The 18,602-nt window shown below is 50.8% G+C and overlaps 1 protein-coding gene across 12 annotated transcripts in view; it reads right to left on the bottom strand.

The window, feature by feature from the left end:
• The window catches only part of SEPTIN6 (septin 6), a 68,473-nt gene that overhangs the window by 10,442 nt on the left and 39,429 nt on the right, over positions 1 to 18,602 (bottom strand). For 7 of the 12 annotated variants that reach the window (XM_060136816.1, XM_060136820.1, XM_060136819.1 and 4 more), the window contains exons 4-9: positions 18,399 to 18,585; positions 15,291 to 15,452; positions 9,308 to 9,404; positions 6,421 to 6,589; positions 3,444 to 3,576; positions 771 to 961 (exon numbers count right to left, since the gene is read on the bottom strand). In XM_060136816.1, coding sequence (XP_059992799.1) covers positions 771 to 961; positions 3,444 to 3,576; positions 6,421 to 6,589; positions 9,308 to 9,404; positions 15,291 to 15,452; positions 18,399 to 18,585 — 939 coding nt within the window. Of the gene's footprint in view, positions 1 to 770; positions 1,233 to 1,446; positions 2,447 to 3,443; positions 3,577 to 6,420; positions 6,590 to 9,307; positions 9,405 to 15,290; positions 15,453 to 18,398; positions 18,586 to 18,602 lie in introns of those variants that run through there. The other 5 variants (XR_009538375.1, XR_009538374.1, XM_060136823.1 and 2 more) reach the window with 5 other exon arrangements.

Raw genomic sequence — 18,602 nt, 5'->3', positions numbered from 1 at the left:
TGGGCTTGGGTCAGGGATACTGACCCACATGGTAACCAAGAGCTCATGCTATCCTGCCTCACCAAACGCCAGGGGAGACAGATGGATTGTACAGTCATCCCCGGCGTGGAGGATGGTGCCCGCGGAGGATACTAGCATCTGAGGGTTCCCCACCAAGTCCCCGGTACCCCAGGCTGGGAACAACAAAGCAGCCAAGAGGGAGGGACGGGAAGGGGTGAGAAATCAGGACCAGGTTGCAGCCTTCAGCGGCAGCACTTGAACCCTGTTGGTCGCAGCCGTGAGAACTGAGCGGGGGGGCGAGGGGGGGGTCTCCAGGCATGGAGAGGTGAACCACCTTAGACCTAGGACAAGCGAGCAGAGGCCTGTGAGCTGGATCGGCTCCAGCCTCCCGGGGGAAAGAGGGTGCCCGGAGGCTCCTGCTACCCTCTCTCTGCACTTCTTTCTGTTCATCTCTTTCCTGTAACTTTGCAGCTTCTCGTTGTTTCCTCCCTTCTTCTTTCTCCTGTCTCACATTCCTTTTGCTTTTCGTCCCCCTTTCCCTCCCTCTCCTCCTACCTTGAGTTTGCAGGGTTTTCCCAAGCGGGCCGAGCAGAGGGGCTGGGCCTCTGGGGCCACACACCGCCCTCCCCTACTCTCAGCTCCCCAAACTCAGGGAATCCGAAGGTCCAGTGGGGACACCGAGATCAGCCCACAGCTGGCCTCGGTCACCGCCCTGAGGGGATGAGCAGGAGGGGAGACAGGCCCTCGCCCCAGAGCAGCCCACTACTTACTTCTTCTTCTCTTTGTCTCTTTTCAGAGTCTGTGAGCCTCCAGCCTGGGAGCCCTGGGACTGGAGCAGCTCGGCTGCCGTCTTTCTCTGTTTGAAAGCGTTCACTTCATCATCCAGGGATTTCTTCTTATCCTCCAGCTTCTTCTTCTCGTCCTGGTGCAGTTTCTTCAGACGGTCAAACTTCTCATGCAGCTGGCAGGGAAGCACAGGGAGTTTGGGGAGACCCCCTGTGAGCAGATCCCAGCTGAGCCCGGGGGGGGGGATGGGCAGGCTTGCGACCCTCAGGACCCTGGGACCTGACGAGCCATTTCTGCCAGGGACGGCTATGATAGCACCAAAGGGCACCATGTTCTGGACAGTTCCCTTCTGCCATCTTACCTCTGTGTTTCTGCTGCGGAATATGGTCAGGGAACCGTGCATTCTGCTTAATCAAGCATTTTATTTAAAAGAGTCCCGAGAGTTACTACATGTGGATAAAAATAACATCAGTGATAATACAGAACATTTATTGAGTGCTTATTATAGGCCAGGCGCTGACTTTTATAAGCACTTTATATGTATTAACTCATTTAATCATCACAACAACCCTATGAGGTAGATTCTGTTATTGTCTGCATTTTATAAGGAAATAGAAGGTATGAGAAGTTAAGGAATTTGCCCAAGCTCAACTCATTCTTTTTATTTATTTATTTTTGGCTGCACTGGGTCTTCCTTGCTGCGTGCAGGCTTTCTCTAGTTGCAGCGAGCGCGGGCTATTCTTCCCTGCAGTACGTGGGCTTCTCATTGCGGTGGCTTCTCTTGCTGCGGAGCACGGGCTCTAGGTGCGCGGGCTCAGTAGTTGTGGCTCGTGGGCTGTAGAGCGCAGGCTCAGTAGTTGTGGCACACGGGCTTAGTTACTCTGTGGCATGTGGGATCTTCCCGGACCAAGGATGGAACCCGTGTCCCCTGCCCTGCATCGGCAGGCGGACTCTTAACCACTGCGCCACCAGGGAAGTCCTTCAACTCATTCTTTAGATGATTATATAATGACATCTCTCTCAATATGAAAGGGGCCCCTGCCTTTTCTTATTCCCTCCAATCAGGGAGATCATGGGGAGTTGCAGAGAAAATTTCAGCAGTGCCGAAGCTGGTCAAAGACAAGACTTGTTCTTGGACATGGAAGGAGATAAAAGAATTTTAGAAAATGGGATGATTGCGGAAACCTCAGCTTTGATCAAGGGGAGGCTTAACTAGCCCTGAATAGAGCCAGAGACCCAAAGGAGAAGAGCAAGGATATTCTGGCATGCCACTGTGATAGGTGGATCAGAGAGCTAGGGGTGTAGGTGGTAACAAACTAGCATGTGATAAACTACCCTGAATAGTAAGAGCAGCCCAAGCATCATTTCACTTTCTTTTGAGGATTCAGGAGGGAATGGAGGGTTCTGCAGTACTCACAGTACATTGTGAAGGAGGTCACGTGTCCTACAGGTATCTGGGACTGTCACTGAGTAAGGGGTGGTGGATGACAGACCTGCTGTGTAAACCAGCTTTTGCTAGTCACTTGGGGCAGGCTGGTGGTGGAAGCTCTGCTGACCAGTTGCTTTCGCCTGGCTTTTGTTCACTGGCCTTTCACTCATTTTCTTTATCGTTGAGATCCCCTCACCTGTCTTCCTAAAAGTACTGGGTGATATTATTCTTCTGAAAAGTGAAACTGAAATGAAGTCAATTCTCTTGCCATGGGCTTTGGCAATAACACCGGACAGCAGATTAAAAGAGGAAGAGGCTTGGGAAGTAATTAAGTGCTTCCTTTCTTTATGGGTTTCGAGGCCCAGAGAGCTGAAGCAGTTGCTGACGTGACCAAAACTGTGCCTGAGGCCAATTAATCTGGCAGCAGTAGGGGAATCGGTAGTGGGACCTCGGAGGCAAGGCAATGGTTAGAGGGCTAAATGCACTCTACTCTATTAGTCACGGCTTAAGTAATGAAAACTCCAGACAGACCATCAAGCCTTAGTTTAAAAACTTGCTAGAGCCGCACCAATGTTTCTTTAATGCTAGCATGAAATGGAATAGAATATTCAAGTGGATGGGGAAATGCAGCAGCTGTCACTGGTTTAGGATTCAGCCCTGTTTTAAGCAGGGCTGACCATCTTTCCTCATGGCCCTCAGGGCAAGCAGGATGGAGCAGGACTGCGAAGAAAGTGATCAACTGTCCCTACTGGGCTCCGAACTCCCAGAAAGGTGGGGGAAATATCAGCCCGCCCCTGACCTCGAGGGGCTAGGTCAGGTCTTGACTCTTGAGTGGCGCTGCCCAATAGAACTTTCTGTGGCATGAGGCTTGAGCATTTGAAATGTGGCTAATGCAATTTATAAACTGAGTTTTAAACTGTACTTAATTTCAATTCATTTAAATTTAAATAGCTACATGGGCTAGCAGCTACCATATGGGACAGTGCGGCTCTAGTGAACTAAGTAACAGAGAACGAGAAAACATCCCGGCCTTGGGGAATGAGGGATGGAGAAGACACGGATCTCACAGCCTCCTCTGTGCCAGCCAAGGCACGGCGACAGATGCTGCGCCCCATTCCTGCCCGGAGGCTGCAAGACTCCCGCAGCTGCTCTCTTGGGGCAGGAACCCCTGTCTTGCCCAAGTTCAGTCTCCTTTTCCTTCCCACCTGGCACGCAGGCTCACATTTACCTCTTTTTCTGCCTCTTTAAGTTCAGCTTCTTTCTCTTTGACTCTCTGGACGAACATCTGTCTCATCTCCTCTTCTTTTTTCTGGAGCTCCCCTAGGAACTCGTTCCTTTTGGCCTCATACGTCTCCTGTAAGCTGCGAACACGGTCAGGTTAATTCCCCTGCCTTTGGAATGGCTCCTGCTCACTGAAAACTGGCCCCAGTGATCCTCCCTGGGTTCTCCCACCCTCTCTTCCTCAATTCTGTGGGACGTGCAAAAGCAGAAGCACAGAGCTGTGGGCACCTGGACAGCAGGGTCACAGGGTGCTGCGGGGTTATGGGGCCACCCCGGTGAACCCGAGAGATATCTGGAACTGGGAGTGACTTGGAACATCTGCTTCTATACCCTGATTTACAGATAAAGAGAGAGGCCCAGAGAAGTGAGGTGACTCGCTCAAGATCACACAGCTAGTTAGAGGGAGAGCTGAGACCGGAAGCTGGGTTTCGTCTCATAATCTAGGTCCTTCCACCTGCACTGTGCTGCCAGGTCCTGGCTCTGAAACTGATCACATTGATGAACGATTTCAACAAACACTTGATGAGACTCCACCATGTGCTGGACACAGAAATAAGTGATACTATGCTAGTCACTCAATATCTAGAGCCAACAGCCACTGTGCCTGCCAAGGAACTCACAGTCTAGTGGGAGATGCCTGGGTTAAGTCTCCCTGCCCCCGGCCTGGACTTAGTTTTAAAGAAATAGGGGTTAGCCTGGTGAACAGGAAGAGGATGTGTGCTCCGAAGAGGGCAGCCTGTGGAAGGGCACATGTGGAGAAGGAACGGCACACCTGGCTGGAGTAGTGGGCGACGAGGCTCCTGCGTGTGGCAGGAGAGAGCAGGCATTGGATGCCATGTTAAGACTTAGATGTTTTAAGCAGGGCTGACTTGATACATTTTGAAAATGGGAAAGACCACTCTGGGCATTGTGTGAAGGACGGACTTTCCAACAATCCAAGTAAGAAATGACAGGATCTTAAATAACGTCAAGGGCTGGGAAGGAATGTGGGAATGGGAGACAAGCGAGGGAAGCAGAACTCCCAGGACTTGGGAGGAGTCCAAGATGATTCTGGTTTTTCGACTTGGGCAACCAGGTGGATGGTGGTGCTATGTACTACGACAGGGAACACTGGAGAAGGAGTACGTTTAAGGAGATGAATTAAATTTGAGACAGCTTGAGTTTCAGGTACATCCTCTATGGGACAGCCAAGTGAAAATATCCAGTAAGCAGTGGGATCACTGGGTTTGGAGCTCGAAAGTAAGATGTTAGCTTGGGAGTAATCTATTTCTAGGTGGTAATTAGGGCTGTGAGAGTAGAAAGAAGCAGCTGCAAAGAACATAGAGAGTGAAAGGAGCAGAGGCCATCAGAAAGAACGGGGAAAGGCAGAAGCTGAACAAAATGAACCTGTCGATGAGGCTTTGAAGGAGTAGCAGCGTGCGCGAGAGGACTGAAACCGGCCAGACCAGTGCTAGAAAAGCCAACGGCGGAGAGAATTTCGGGAAGGAGGCAGAGGGGACGAGTATCAAATGCTATGTTGAGATTAAAAAAAGATGGGACTCAGAGGCCACAGTGGAATTGGCCGTGAGTATGTGACTGCTGACCTTGGACAGAGGCGTCTGCATTCAGTGGTGCAGTGGAGGCGGAAGCCAGTAAACACGGAACAATTCTTTCCCCTTCCCATCACAGCCAAACTCCTTGACAGGGCGGAGGCTGGTGACGAGGAGCAGGGTGAGGGAGAGTTTCTTTAGGATGAGAATGTCTGCCTGCAACATGGAAAGGAGCCAGCAGAGAAAACGTGCAGAGGGCAAAGACGCGGGAAACAGAGGTAGTCAGGCTGGAGGCGACCTAGGAGGGGAGGGGACTAGACGACACCTCTTCCCCCTCAGGTGCAGATTAAAGCTGTCCGAAGGGAAGGAGGGAGAAAGCAAAGGCAACGCCCACCAGAGAGACCAACATGTTTTCCTCCAACTCCAGGGGCTCCGGCAGCCCCTGTCCATGAAAGGGGCGTTCACTCGCCCCTCCAGAACCAGGCATCCCCAAAGGAATGGCTATGCTTTGCCCCCAGGTTGGCTTTCTGCTGTGAACAAGTACTGTGGGATCTCAGAGGCCATTTGAAGGCCATCTTATCCCACAAGCATCCCCCTAACTTGCTTATCGAGGCCTGACAGCTCCTGAAAGGGGACCTGAGCTCCAATAAAGGACACCACATGGTAATTTACAATGTGGGGCTTACGTCACACACCATGCATCTAGATCAAACACTTAAACATATAGCTCCCATCAGCATAGTTATTTGAAAGCATTTGAAGCAATGTTTTCAAAAACATTCCTCTTCTCTGAAAGCATCTTGGTTCTGATTTGAAATGTCAATGATTATTAACATCCTGTGGTCAAAACAAAACTTGCCCTTGAACACAAACACTAAGGACAGCAACTGAAGAGCCGGAAGTTCATCAACACTTGTGCAATGACTGCTGCCTGGTCCCATCTGGTTTTGATAACAGGGAGGGGGCTAAAGAACAGACTGGAAACCCGACAGAGCAGAAGGAGCCTGATGTAGAAAGTAGGGCAGTGGCCAGACACAAACTGCCACGTGGCGGAACAAGGCCCGGGCTCAGGGCTCGCAGCTGCCATGTGATTGCTTGTGGCGGCGAGACAATCGGCCTCGCCCATCCCCTGGCCTCCTCCCTGCCCCCACCCTTATAAGCAGGACAGCAATGCTTACCAAGCCCGTCCTGCCACAGCTCCCCCTGGCAGGTGTGCCGAGGCAGAGAAGGGACGGGCAAGTGGAAGTGGCGAGCGACTTAGCCCTGTGGCTCCAGGTCTGGGCACCCGTGTCTCACCTCCCCTGTGAATTCTCCAGGGCGAGGCTTCCCCACCGCCCCCCCCCCGCCCCGCCCCGCATGCTGAGCTGAGCTGGGCCGGGCTGGTGGGAGAGGTACCTGAAGGGTTTGCTGTCGGGGTCAGTGTCCTTAAAGCCCATCTCCTCCAGCTTGCAGCGGCGGTACAGCTCATAGTGCCGGCTGTGGGTCTGCTCCCGGAGGTCCTCCATGTTGACCCGGATCAGCATCTCCCGCAGCTTCACAAAGTCGCAGTGGGCTTCATTTTCAACTGCATAGCAGCGGTTGGGGTATTGGAAAGGAAGGTCACAAGAAGCAGAAATGGACAAAATGAGACAGGAAATGTCTAACAGTGACATCGCCTTTCAATCTGTGTATATAGAGCTCGCAATTTTGCCTCCTAATTGGCTTTTCTACTAAAAAGGCAAATGAAAAGTTACAAGAATGACACTAATGGAAAACTGCAATACCATAAAAATATCTAAGAAGACATTCATTAGCACCTCAACCCAAATTCACCCATCAGACATTCACAGAAATGTTTGCTCTGCACCACTTTTAGGACGATGGCAAATGCACATTCAACCATCCATCTGATAAATACTTGCAAAATTTCTCTTCTCAGGATCATGTGAGGCACTGGAAATTCAAAAACATGGAGTCTTGCCCGTAGGAGCTTCCAGTTTAGTGGAAGAACACAATACAATGCAAAAATTACCAACATGGAGGTATGTAGCCAAGGTGCAACAAAAGCCCAGAAAAGCCCGGGGGCCTGGGAACTCCAGGGAGAGTGAAGCCTTCAACAAAGAGATGACCGACCCCTAAGATGACTCTTGAAGGAAGGCTAGGAATTAATCAGGCAGATAAGGGACTCATCCTTGCAAGATCTCAATGAGGTCAGGCAAGGTTACACAACTAGAAGTCGCAGGGTTAGGATTGCAATCCAGGTCCTCTAAAGGAGAGACAAAGGCTATGACCAGGTGCCAAAGTCCAAAGGATAAGGGAGAAGAACTAGGACATCAATAGATGACAGTGACAAGGAGGGATGTGGACCACAGGTGTGGCCCATCTGTATGGTAGAAGCTTCAAAGGAGGTGTTTTCAGAGGGTGGATAATGGCCTGATGGCAGCAATGATGACCAGGACAGAGTGGGCCCCACTTTCCAGCCTGAGTGAACAAGCCCCCTCCTCAAAAGAGTAGCATCTGAGATGATGAACAGGCACAGTCACCCCAGATTCTGTTTCACGGGTCTGGGAGAAGGTCGTGGGGACAGGGAGGGACACGAGGATGACAGGGTGGGGCAGGGTTGCAGCAGATTGCATTGCGGTCATCAGAGCAATCTTTCCAAAGCCCAAATCAGCTCACATAACCCCTTTGCCTAAGACACACTGCCTCTGGGAGAAAGCCCCTCGCTGTCATAGAACATATCAGCGTTAAGTCAGGCAACTCCTCAGGACAATCTCCTCCTCCATCCCTGGAGAGTGGTCCCTGATGGCCAGTCACAAGGAGTGACTCCAAGGCCCTGCAAGGCCCAGACAATGCATGGCTTCTCTCTCTCAAACAGAACCACGAACTCCGACTTACAAGAAACACTTGGAAAACCCCCTTTGTTGGTTGGGTGTGGGGTGGTCTGAATCGGAGTATGTCATTGGGACCACGTCTGCTAGCTTCTCCTCATTTCACCTCAGGTTCCTGTCTCTCAGACTCCAAAATTCACTCCCAGGGTGGGACTGCTGGTCCAGAAAGCATTTGCAAATGTTCTGGGAGGAGCATCCCCAGACCCAAATGGTAGAGAAGACCAAAACCTAGCATGGTTCTGATGACCAGCGTTGTCCTTACCTGCGGAAAAGCCAGCTATCGCCGGAGGGTGTCTGGCGTGCCCCAGAGCCTGCCAGCCTTTGATATGATGTGGACAACTTCCCACCAGCTTCTGGTTGTTTGCTCAGTGGCCGGAATGAGTTTACAGTAAACCAGCCACCCTCTCACACACGGTGCCCCTGCCATCTGCCACCCAGCGTATGGAGGACCAGACACCTCGGAGGACCAGACACCTCGTACACCCATGGCAATGTCCTGGGCCTTATCCACTGAACTGACTAGTACCACATAATGTGTGTCAGGCAGACCACAAAAGGAAATTTCCTGAGCCCGTAGGCAATACGTCTGTTTTTAATTTGCAAAATAATCATACATACAAAAGAGTGCTTGAAATGTACAATTTAAAGGTTTAAAGAAAAAAAAAAAAAGAACACCGATGTATCCATGGCCCAGGTGAAACGTTACCAGGGCCCTAGAAGTCCCTTTGAGTCCCTGATCTCATGCCTCTCCTTCCCTGCAACAAGACTTAACCACTAGCCTGAGCTGGGGATTTATCCTTCCTTTGTTTTTCTTTATAGTTTTACCACATATGCATGAATTCCTAAAGTTTGGTTTTATCTACTTTTGGAATCCGTATAAATGGAATCATACGGCCTGTCTTCTTCTGTGATTTACTCAGCTCAACATTATGTTTCTGAGATGCATTGCTGTAGATGTAACTAAAGTCCATCCATTTTCGTTGCTGAATAATATTGCATTATTTGAACATTCCACAATTCTCCCAATCTATTTTTAATGGCTATCTGGCTCGTTTCTAATTATTTGCTATTATGAACAATGCTGCTGTGGACACTGTTGTCGGTCTCCTGGTACACTCAGGCGAGTACGCATGCTTTCTCACACACTCCTTGCTACCTTACTCCAAGTACATTTATTTTTGTTTTAAGAATGCTTTCTCCATTACAGACAAAGAGAGCCTGCTCACCGCAGAGAATCCAGGTATGGAGCCAGGGTTTGCCTGCTGGCAACACCTACGGATGTTTGAGGCCCAAGCTGAATGAGTAGAGACTGGGGACAAGCTAGGGACTGGTCACACAGGGGCTGAGGACAAGCAAAGAGACAGACAGAAGGGGATCCGTGAGCGCAGCCCCCCTCCTGGAGATTCACTCACCCTGCACCGTGCCCCAGGGATACTGCCGCGCCTTCACCATCTTGTTCCCTATCTTCAGTTCTTCTGTGCTGCCAATGACAGCAAACGGCAGGTGGGCCTGGAACGGGAGGCAGACAAAAGCTCTGAACTCCGGGGAAAGGCACTGAGCGACCCCCAGTTCAGCTGCTGGTCATCGCCGGGGCCTCGGCGCTCCAGCTGCAGTGTCCCTCGCTGTCCCCATTATCAAGAGACCTTTCTTAAGCTCCCGAGCTGTGGAGGGAGAACAGGCCTAGTCCAAGCTCCTGCTGTTCAGAAATTCACAATCGAAGGTAACAAGGACACGGCCGAGTGCGTAGGGAACAGAGACAGTAAGTAAGCAGGATAATAAGCAGATACACAGATCAGCCAGCTGGTCAGTCTTCACAGTTGCCGAGGGGAAGAGCCTTTGGAGCGCAGGTGAGTGGGATGAGGGGGGCTATGTGTGGAGAGAGACTAAAGGAGAGCCAAGGGGCTGGGATCACTGCCCCCCCTTCCCGGCGTGTGACAGCGCCGAGAATAGGCACATACAGAGACCACACTGCTGACTGACATGGACACTCCTTCCCCAGAGCAAGAGCTCGCATTGAGCTCTTGAGCCTAGAAGTCAAGTCCCCAAGCATTTACCCACGTGCCCATCCCTGTGCGGGGTTCTGTGTCAGGGGCTGTAAGGGAAGCAAAAGGAGTAGAAGACACACTCTCTCGCCCTCGGGGAGCTTACACTCTGGTTGGGGAAGACTGAATTACATACCCCAAATCACATAAGACAGAATATGCCCAAGGGCTCAAGTGTATGGTCTGGTGCCCTGCACACAGTAGGTGCTTAATAAATACTCCTTGAATGGCAGTGGCACGACCACAGGAATAGCAGAGGAAAGAAAAGTACAAATGCTTGCAGGGGAGGGGGGTAACAAGGAGCGAGGCCTGGAGGAGAGGCAGCCACCCCCATCTGGTAGCGTGGGACCTGGGCCACCGGCACTGCACCCCATTCCACAGGGAGCCGGCCAGGTTATAAGTCTGAGTCACCACCGGCCAAATGGAAGCACTGAATAAATACTGTTTACAAACCAGGTGATCCCGGGTGGAGTTTTAGCCAAAAGGGCTTTACACAGAGAAGGAAAAAGTCCACTGGAACAAGCTTTCTTAGCCTGCTTGGAGAAACAGGCTTCAATCTCAGATATTCTGACCCACTTGCTCACTCATCCAGTCTACAAATATTTACTGAGCTCCTACTATGTGCCAGGCATTAAGAAGAATACAACGCCGAAAAAGCTCAGAGCCTCCCCCTGGCGAGTGCACAGTGTGGTAGGGGAAAGACGCACCAACAGTGATAATACAGTCAAGGTCCAGACTATGAACAGAGGCTTGAGGGCTGGAGGAACTCAGAGGAAGGAGAAGCTAATTCCGTGGGAAGTCAAAGCAGGCTTCACAGAGTAGGTAGTAGCAATCGTACTAACGGGATTGGGAGCTATGGACCTGATATTAGCAGCAGCTCTGTTTCCCACATACCAGGTGCTCTACGTTGTATTATCTCACTGAATCTTTACAACACTAGGATGTAGGTATTCTTATTATCCCCATTTTATAGAAGAGGAAACTGAAGTCCGGAAGGGCTAAATGACTTGCCAGCAGCCACACCGCAGTAAGAGGCAGAGCTAGGGGCGGAATCCAGGTCTCTCTGACTTCAAAGCCCACCCCTGCTGGTCTACCACTCCCTTTTGGGGGGTTCGAGCAGCAGATGAGGGGAACACTCTAAACCCTGGGGGTGAACTGGCCATGCAAGGCCAGATTGTAAGAGGCAGTTGAAATCTGATCTCACAGCCATCCTTCCTTTCCATTCTCCTCTAACTCTGCACCCCAAGAATGTTCTTCAGAGTGGAGGAACACAGGCGTTAGTCAGGAGCTCAGCCCCAGGACACCTGCTAACCCCCCGAGGTGCTTGGCTATCCAGCTGAAGCAGCTCCCCCTTCACCCCCTCTCAGCTGCTCTCCAATGATCATCTCAGGTGTTCCCACTTCAATGACTGTCCCCGAAGTGCGGACAGAGGACAGAGGGAAAGATGAGGTTATGGATATGGAAGGTGGGTGATGGGTGGAGGTGGGAAATGTCTCATCAGTCCTAGTAGGGGACCGATCACGAGGATCATTGGGCGTGCGACATATGGAGCATGGGATGGGGGGCAATGAAATCCTGAAAACTCTGCCTAAGTGCCAGGGCGTCTGTGACCTCTGCCAGCTGGCTTTGCAGGGGGGTCATCTGGACACAACTCATTCCCCCTCAGAGACCCAAGACACATCGGGAGCCTCAAATCCACCCCCAAACACTCTCAAGGAAAAGGCTGCCCCTCCTGCAGACAGCCCAAAGCTTCAGTCACACGAAGGGGCAGCCATGGCAGAGGGCGAGACCGAGGGAGGAGATGTTGCACCATTCTCACACATCCTGGGCTCTCGGCTGAAAGTGATGGAGGAGGAGGGCATGTGAAGTGGGAAGTACTTCTCTGGGCTTAAGAGCAAAAAAAAGAAAACAAAATCCAAGACGAGAATAAAGGAATTAAAAAAAAAAGTCAGTATTCCCTTGGGACTGTTATTTTTCTCTCCAAAAGACATTGTTAGTTAGAATGCCAGGGTCACTTACTTTCCCTCCTCCTTAAACTGCTGTCATTTTATCCCTCCCTGCTCTAAAACACACAGCCCCTGCCACGGCAGCTCCAGAGCCCTCCCGAGGCCTCACACACACTCCTTTGCAACTGGCGTCAAAGTCTGTCCTGATAAGTACATGCAAGGATATCACTTCCAAGTGCTCCCAGGCAGATTTCATTCGATTCTACAACAGGCTTACAGGGCGGTTAGTATAAACCCCATTCGTGATTTGGAAAACTGGTGCAGAGACAAGTTAACCGAGTTGCCCAGGTCCCTAAGTCCCGTGCCCAGATCTTCCCAGGGAGCAGTGAGGACACCGCACTGTAGCCGCCAGCCTCTCCCAACCACCCAGGGCTGGAAGTCAGCTCAGCTTTAACCATGCTGCTCTTGAGACACTGATGGCTCTGAAAACCAGAATAGAGTCGAGCAGAGCAGGGAAAAGGCAAACCCTCCAACCAACCCCACCTCCAGGGCTGACACTCTGTATGTGTGGGCCCAGGGAGGAGAGGGGAGATGCAAGACGGCGCAGCTGCTGAAACCTGGACAAGTTCCTAAGGGGACTCCGTGTTACCCTCTCTCGCCCAAGAGACCTCGGATGCCCCAGTCTCAGCCTCCTCCCGGGAGTCTGTTCCCAGACTCACTACCTTTGCAGCCTCATATGTACCTTAAATTCCTCTCGGTACATTTTAAAGTGTTTGATGATCCAACTGGCATGATTATTGTATTCTGGTTCCACGACACCCATTCTGCTAGGGAGGTTAGATGACCATCCCCCTAAGCCTCGTGAAACAGAGTGTCAGGACCACCGTTTATCTCTCATCTGGTAATATCCCGAATGGGTGTGGTTTCCTCCCAGGCAGACAGTATTTCCCAGTCGTTCTGCCGGTTATGCTGGCCTCCATTCTAGGCTCCTACCAGTGACCGAGAATTGTCTGATTCTCTAAAGTCAACCCTTGGTGGTGATGCCCACAGAAGTATGTGCCAACAATGGAAATGGCACTGCTGCCCCAGGAGGAGACAGGCTTGTGCCTATGGGTCTCCCTGTGACCCTCCCGGTCACCCATGTGCTCTCACTGGGCCCAAATGCCTTTGCGGGGGCCAAACTCAAGACCTCATAGGCAGCCAACTGACTGAGCCGAGTCGAGTAACTGGGCCTAGTCCCTGGTCCCTGGCCATGATTTGAAGCATTCAAAGAACAACATTCGATCTGAACCACATAGCAATTTTAAGCATTAAAATCTACAACCTTGAGAGCTCTCAGAGCATAGGTGGAAAGGAGCACGCAACAAGACCTCTCCCTCCCTTCTCTTGCCCCTCAAGCTGAAATAAGGGTTTTCAGAGCCACCCAGAAGCCCAGGGGAAGGCTAGACCTCACGACTCTCATTTCCTGCCATGAAAGTCCCTAGTGGGGAGCTGCAGGATGACTGGGGGCTCTTCTGCACTTGGGCAAGGGCTTCTTCCCCTCTTCCAATCCAGTTCCCATGACAATTGGCTGGGGTGGCCGAGGCTGTGAGGCTGGAGTCAAATTCAGAATTGAAAGGCCAGCACCCATTCCTCCTACCAGCCAAGCCCGGCTCTCTGATGATGCAGCTTCATATGCACGGCTTGTCCGAAGACCCAGTTTGACACAGTTGCTCCAGTGGCAGGCAGGCTCAGCAAACCTGTGTATATATTTTATAGCAGCAACTCCCCACCCTTCCCCCATCACGACACATGTAACACACAGCGTTCACATGCACGCCCCCTCCCGTGCACATGCCCAGTTCAGGCACGCTAGCTGTGAGCCACCCGTCTTTCCCACTCAAAAAAGCCTGGGGTAACGCAAGGGGATGAGTGCTGAGTGATGCTGTTATAGGGCTAACCCGGAACCCACTCAAATTTAGTTTTTCAAAGTGAAACACTGGACTAACGTAAGAAAGGACCCAGAACCCCTTCACAGCCAAAACAGCATGGTTGAGGACTGCTGCTTCGTAGCACGGGAAGTTTCTGACCTTGAGGCCAAGGCTGCCTGAGCTCCAAGCAAGGGCCCAGAGCTAAGTCGAGAGCAGAGCCCAACGGGATTGCCACTCCTGACCCACAATGCAGCCAGAGGTCGTTTTGTGTGATGCCCTGAGATTGCTGAGGACTCTTCGCCCCTATCTGTCCTTAGCAAAGCAAGCCACAAGCCTGAAAGCTGCCTAGTGACTTATGGAATCCGCGTTCAGAAGGTATCTATGGGGCCTGCTGTTCTGAGGTGACTAGGCGCTTCCAGACATCAGTGCCTGATGACGCTTCTCTCTAGGCTCCAATTTTCTTGCAGACTAGGCACCCTTTCAGGTTTTCTCATCATGCCAGAAGCTGGTTTCCATCAAAACGCCCTGACTGCTGGAGAGGATAAACACTAATCTTTTTTTTTTAGTTTTTTTAATGCTCATGACGGGTCAGAGAGGCTACAACTCCACCTCCCACAATCCACACAGCTCTACCCTTGGGCCAGATTTCTGTCAAAGATGATGAGGGACCTCTCATCACAGACATATCTCGGGTGTATTGATGGGCAGGAAGTCAGGCGAGACAGTGACTTGCTGCCCCGCTATGCTAATTTGTTGGCCGATTCATAGGAGGTGGCAGCTGACGCTCTAATGATAACTTCGGGGGTGGCGGCAGCAGGAAAGTTTTCTAAAAATGGCTTTTATTACAAGGCATTCCTGAGTTTGGCTATACCCAGGCATTATGTCATTAGGAAAAACTGATGCCTCTCAACAGAGAAAAAGAAATCTGTTCCCAAAGCAGAGGCTTTCTGCAAGCTATTATCTGTCTCCTTGAAATCACAACATTGACGATTTCACAGCAACAGCGTCGACACATTGTAAAGAAGGGGGAATGCGGGAGTGAGAGGAAAGATGGCAAGCGGTTGGTTGTGGGTTTTTTCTTCAATTCATTCACACTTCATAAAGCAGAGCGTAACCCTGAAATTTAAAAATAACATTTCTCTAGTCACCAGAAAAATTGGAGGCTACATGTCCCAGGGGCAAAGGGCTTGATTATCTGAGTACAGATTAGCCTCGAGTCTCCAAAGGCAGCCAGCTTTTTCAGCCTTGCCTTCTTTCGCCGCATCAATTGGTCAGAGACAAGGACCGTTTGCCTTGCCGGCAGTCCCATGGGGGCTGCCTGGCCTAGACCAGTGTGGCATCAGAGAGGAGGGTGGAAGGAGAGGTCTGAATCCCTGAGACTCGGATAATGAAAGTTGACTACACTAAGATGGATGGTGACGTCTGACTGCTATTTGGTAAAATAATAATAATTAAGAGCAAATGGCCAGAAAGTTGAAGCCCTGTACTCCCACTCACGTTCATGGTTCCGTTGATCTCTGCCACCGCCTCATCGTCTGTAGGAAACTGGTAGATCTGGACTCCATTGCTGACAAGCTCGCTGGTGATTTTGATTTTGAACTTTGTTAGCTCGCTCTTAGAAATGGCATCTGATTTGGCAATGATGGGGATGACGTTTACCTAGAGAAGGGAGGAGCAAAGCGGCGTCATTGTTGGTAATCTGCAGCTGATAGCAGCACGACCTAGGACTTCTACCAGCTACCAGAGGGAGCAGCTCAACACAGTAGTCCAGGACTGGCCACCTCCATGGCCAAACAGCAATATAATATACGACAATGAGTGCTTACTGTTTGCTGGGCACTGAACTAAGTGCTTTACAAGAATTAACACAATTAACCCTGACAAAAAACCCTCCCAGGAGGTATTAGTACCACAATGAGAAACTGAGGCACAGAGAGGCTAAGGAGCTTGTCCAAGGCCACAGAGCAGGTAAGTAACAGAACTGGGATCCACATCCAAGTTTAGCCTTATTCCTAAGTCCACAGTCTTAACCTGCCAGCTCAGATCCAAACTGATGAGCTATGTGATATCTTAATATCAAGGGAACTGCTTGGGTGATTTGAAGCACAAAGATGAGAGTTGGGAATCGACAGTGGACAAGGGGAGAGGTGGCAACTCCTTGCTAACAGTAAATTGTCCCAGCCCATCGGCGCAGGCTAGCCCCAGCCAGTATGAAAGGAACCACATGCGAAGGGAAGAAGGGCAGGGCTCTGTGAAGATGCACACCTGGCCCTCTTTCTGGCAGCAAACACTGATGAACCTACCCACTTACGTGATGATGACTCTGTGTTACCAATTTGATCTGAGACTTAGCCAAAAAGAGTTATACTGCCAGAGTCTCATGATTAATTTCTGCATAAAGAAAGCAGGTACAGGGCTTCCCTGGTGGCGCAGTGGTTGGGAGTCCGCCTGCCGATGAAGGGGACGCGGGTTCGTGCCCCGGTCCGGGAGGATCCCGCATGCCGCGGAGCGGCTGGGCCCGTGAGCCGTGGCCGCTGAGCCTGCGCGTCTGGAGCCTGTGCTCCGCAACGGGAGAGGCCACGGCAGTGAGGGGCCCGCGTACCGCAAAAAAAAAAAAAAGAAAGTAGGTACAAATGCCCAATTTTGGACAGCAGGAGAAAGGACTAATGCTACCCAAAGTTCAATCCACCTGAACCTCAATCCTTGAAATACCTCCAAGAAGTGACAAGGCTTTTACTGCTGGAGGGTAAAGAAACCTACATGCCTGAGTGAGACACAGCACAGCTAAGCTCAAGTTCACACAGAAAGCACAGTTGGTCCTGCCAGCAGACTCCAATGGGCTGGCATGGATGGTACTTGGGCCCTGAAAAGAGCTCTAGACTTAAGACAAATCCCACCTCCTTTGCTCTTTGCCTCAGGAGCGCCTCTCAAGGCTGACACCGCAGCTTCAGGTGCTGGTCAAAGAAAGACTGCACCTTGGAGGTACCTCCCTTAAAGCCTTGGGGCGTGGGGACCGAAGCCCTTGGCAAGGTGGCAACACTTTTCGCCACGTCCCCCACTGGCACGTTGTAAACACAGGCCTACCTAACTCAGCTCTTCCGCCAGGCTGCCAGCCGCATCACTCTGCTACCCTCTTCAAGACATGCAGGATGTGGCGACACTTCCCAAGCGGCCCATTACTCGTGGGCAGTGAACTCACTGCTGTGAAAAACGAAAAACTGCTCCTATTTCGATGCTAGCTGAAACTCCGTTTTTATAGTGAATGTGCTACTAAACAACTGCATATAAAGTAGATTTTTTTTTGTAAAATAAATTCCCTGGAGTCAGAGAGAGCTCGGTCTGAATCCCAGACCCATTACAAGTTGTCTGACCTGGAGCAAGCTACTTGACTGTGCCTCAGTTTCCTCCTGTGTAAAATGGGGATAATAATAGTACCCACCACACTGGATTATTGGAAGGAGGAAATAAAAACAATGCCTATAAAGTACTCATCACAGTGCCAGACACATATGAAATGTTAGGGGAGGAAACGTACTAGTAATTAGGCTTTTTAAAGAATCCTGTGGTCAGGCTTTCCTGGTGGCGCAGTGGTTGAGAGTCTGCCTGCCGATGCAGGGGACACGGGTTCGTGCCCCGGTCCGGGAAGATCCCACATGCCGCAGAGCGGCTGGGCCCGTGAGCCATGGCCGCTGAGCCTACGCATCCGGAGCCTGTGCTCCGCAACGGGAGAGGCCACAACAGTGAGAGGCCCACGTACCGCAAAAAAAAAAAAAAAAAAAAAAAAGAAAAAAAAAGAATCCTGTGGTCGACTCTTCTGCACAGCCAATAATTCTTTAACGTGAAGAATCACTGTCTAATTTATATCGGATGTGGGACTTGCATTTTTCAGTTTATCTTAAAGCAGGATGTGCCTGATTCCCACAGCCATCTTCCTTGGGTATGGAGGCAACATAACCTGGTGCCACAGATCTGAGTTCAAATCTAGGCTCTGCCAGGAGCTGGCTATATGACAATGGGCATGTCACTTAACCTCTTAGAGCCTCAGTTTTCTCTTCTATAAAATGGGAGGTAATGATAGTGTTTGCCTTACCGAGTTGTTGTGAGGATTCAATGAGATACTCCATGAGGTACTTTTACAGTGGTGACATATAATAAGGGTTTAAAAAATGTTAGCTGCTATGATAAAATTATTATTGATAATAAGAATAGTAACTTTTGAAGTCAAGTTTGCATGTTTGATTCGAGTAAAGGTCAGTTAACATCAGGACAAAGGAAAAACACCTTTGCATCGCCAAAGCCTAAGGCCCTAGACCCAGACAGCCGTCTTGCTTGCATCCACCTTTATTCCCAAGAGGGATCAGGGCAGAAAGACAGCTCAGGGGAGACTCATGCCCAGTGCTGGGAAAACATCGCAAAGCATACAACTCAGGTGCTGGGTCAATCAACACCATCTTTATGGAGGGACAGGGAATGAAGGGAAGGATGAAGATGCCACAAAACCTCTCCTGAGCTCTGGCATCTGCATTGCACAAGAGACCAGCAGGAGGGAGCCCAGCTTGCCCTGCCTCTCGCCTGCCCTGGTCCCTGCCTCCCAGGCCTTGGTACCTTACTGTCCAGCTTCTTCATCGTCACTAGGTCCAGAGACTTCAAGGAATGACCCGTGGGGGCAATGAAGTACAAGCATGCGTGGATGCGGGAATCATGGTAGTTGTGCAGTAACCTGCGAATCTTCAGCTCCTCCTGCAGGTAGGCCTCAAATTGGGCGTCGATGAATTCCACAATGGGCCTGTAGCTAAAGGAGAGAGTAGG

This window comes from Lagenorhynchus albirostris, chromosome X (genome assembly GCF_949774975.1).
Source record: "Lagenorhynchus albirostris chromosome X, mLagAlb1.1, whole genome shotgun sequence".
NCBI lineage: Eukaryota > Metazoa > Chordata > Mammalia > Artiodactyla > Delphinidae > Lagenorhynchus > Lagenorhynchus albirostris.
The sequence above is the reverse complement of the archived record's forward strand: the minus strand, read 5'-3'. Positions and strand labels throughout refer to the sequence as shown.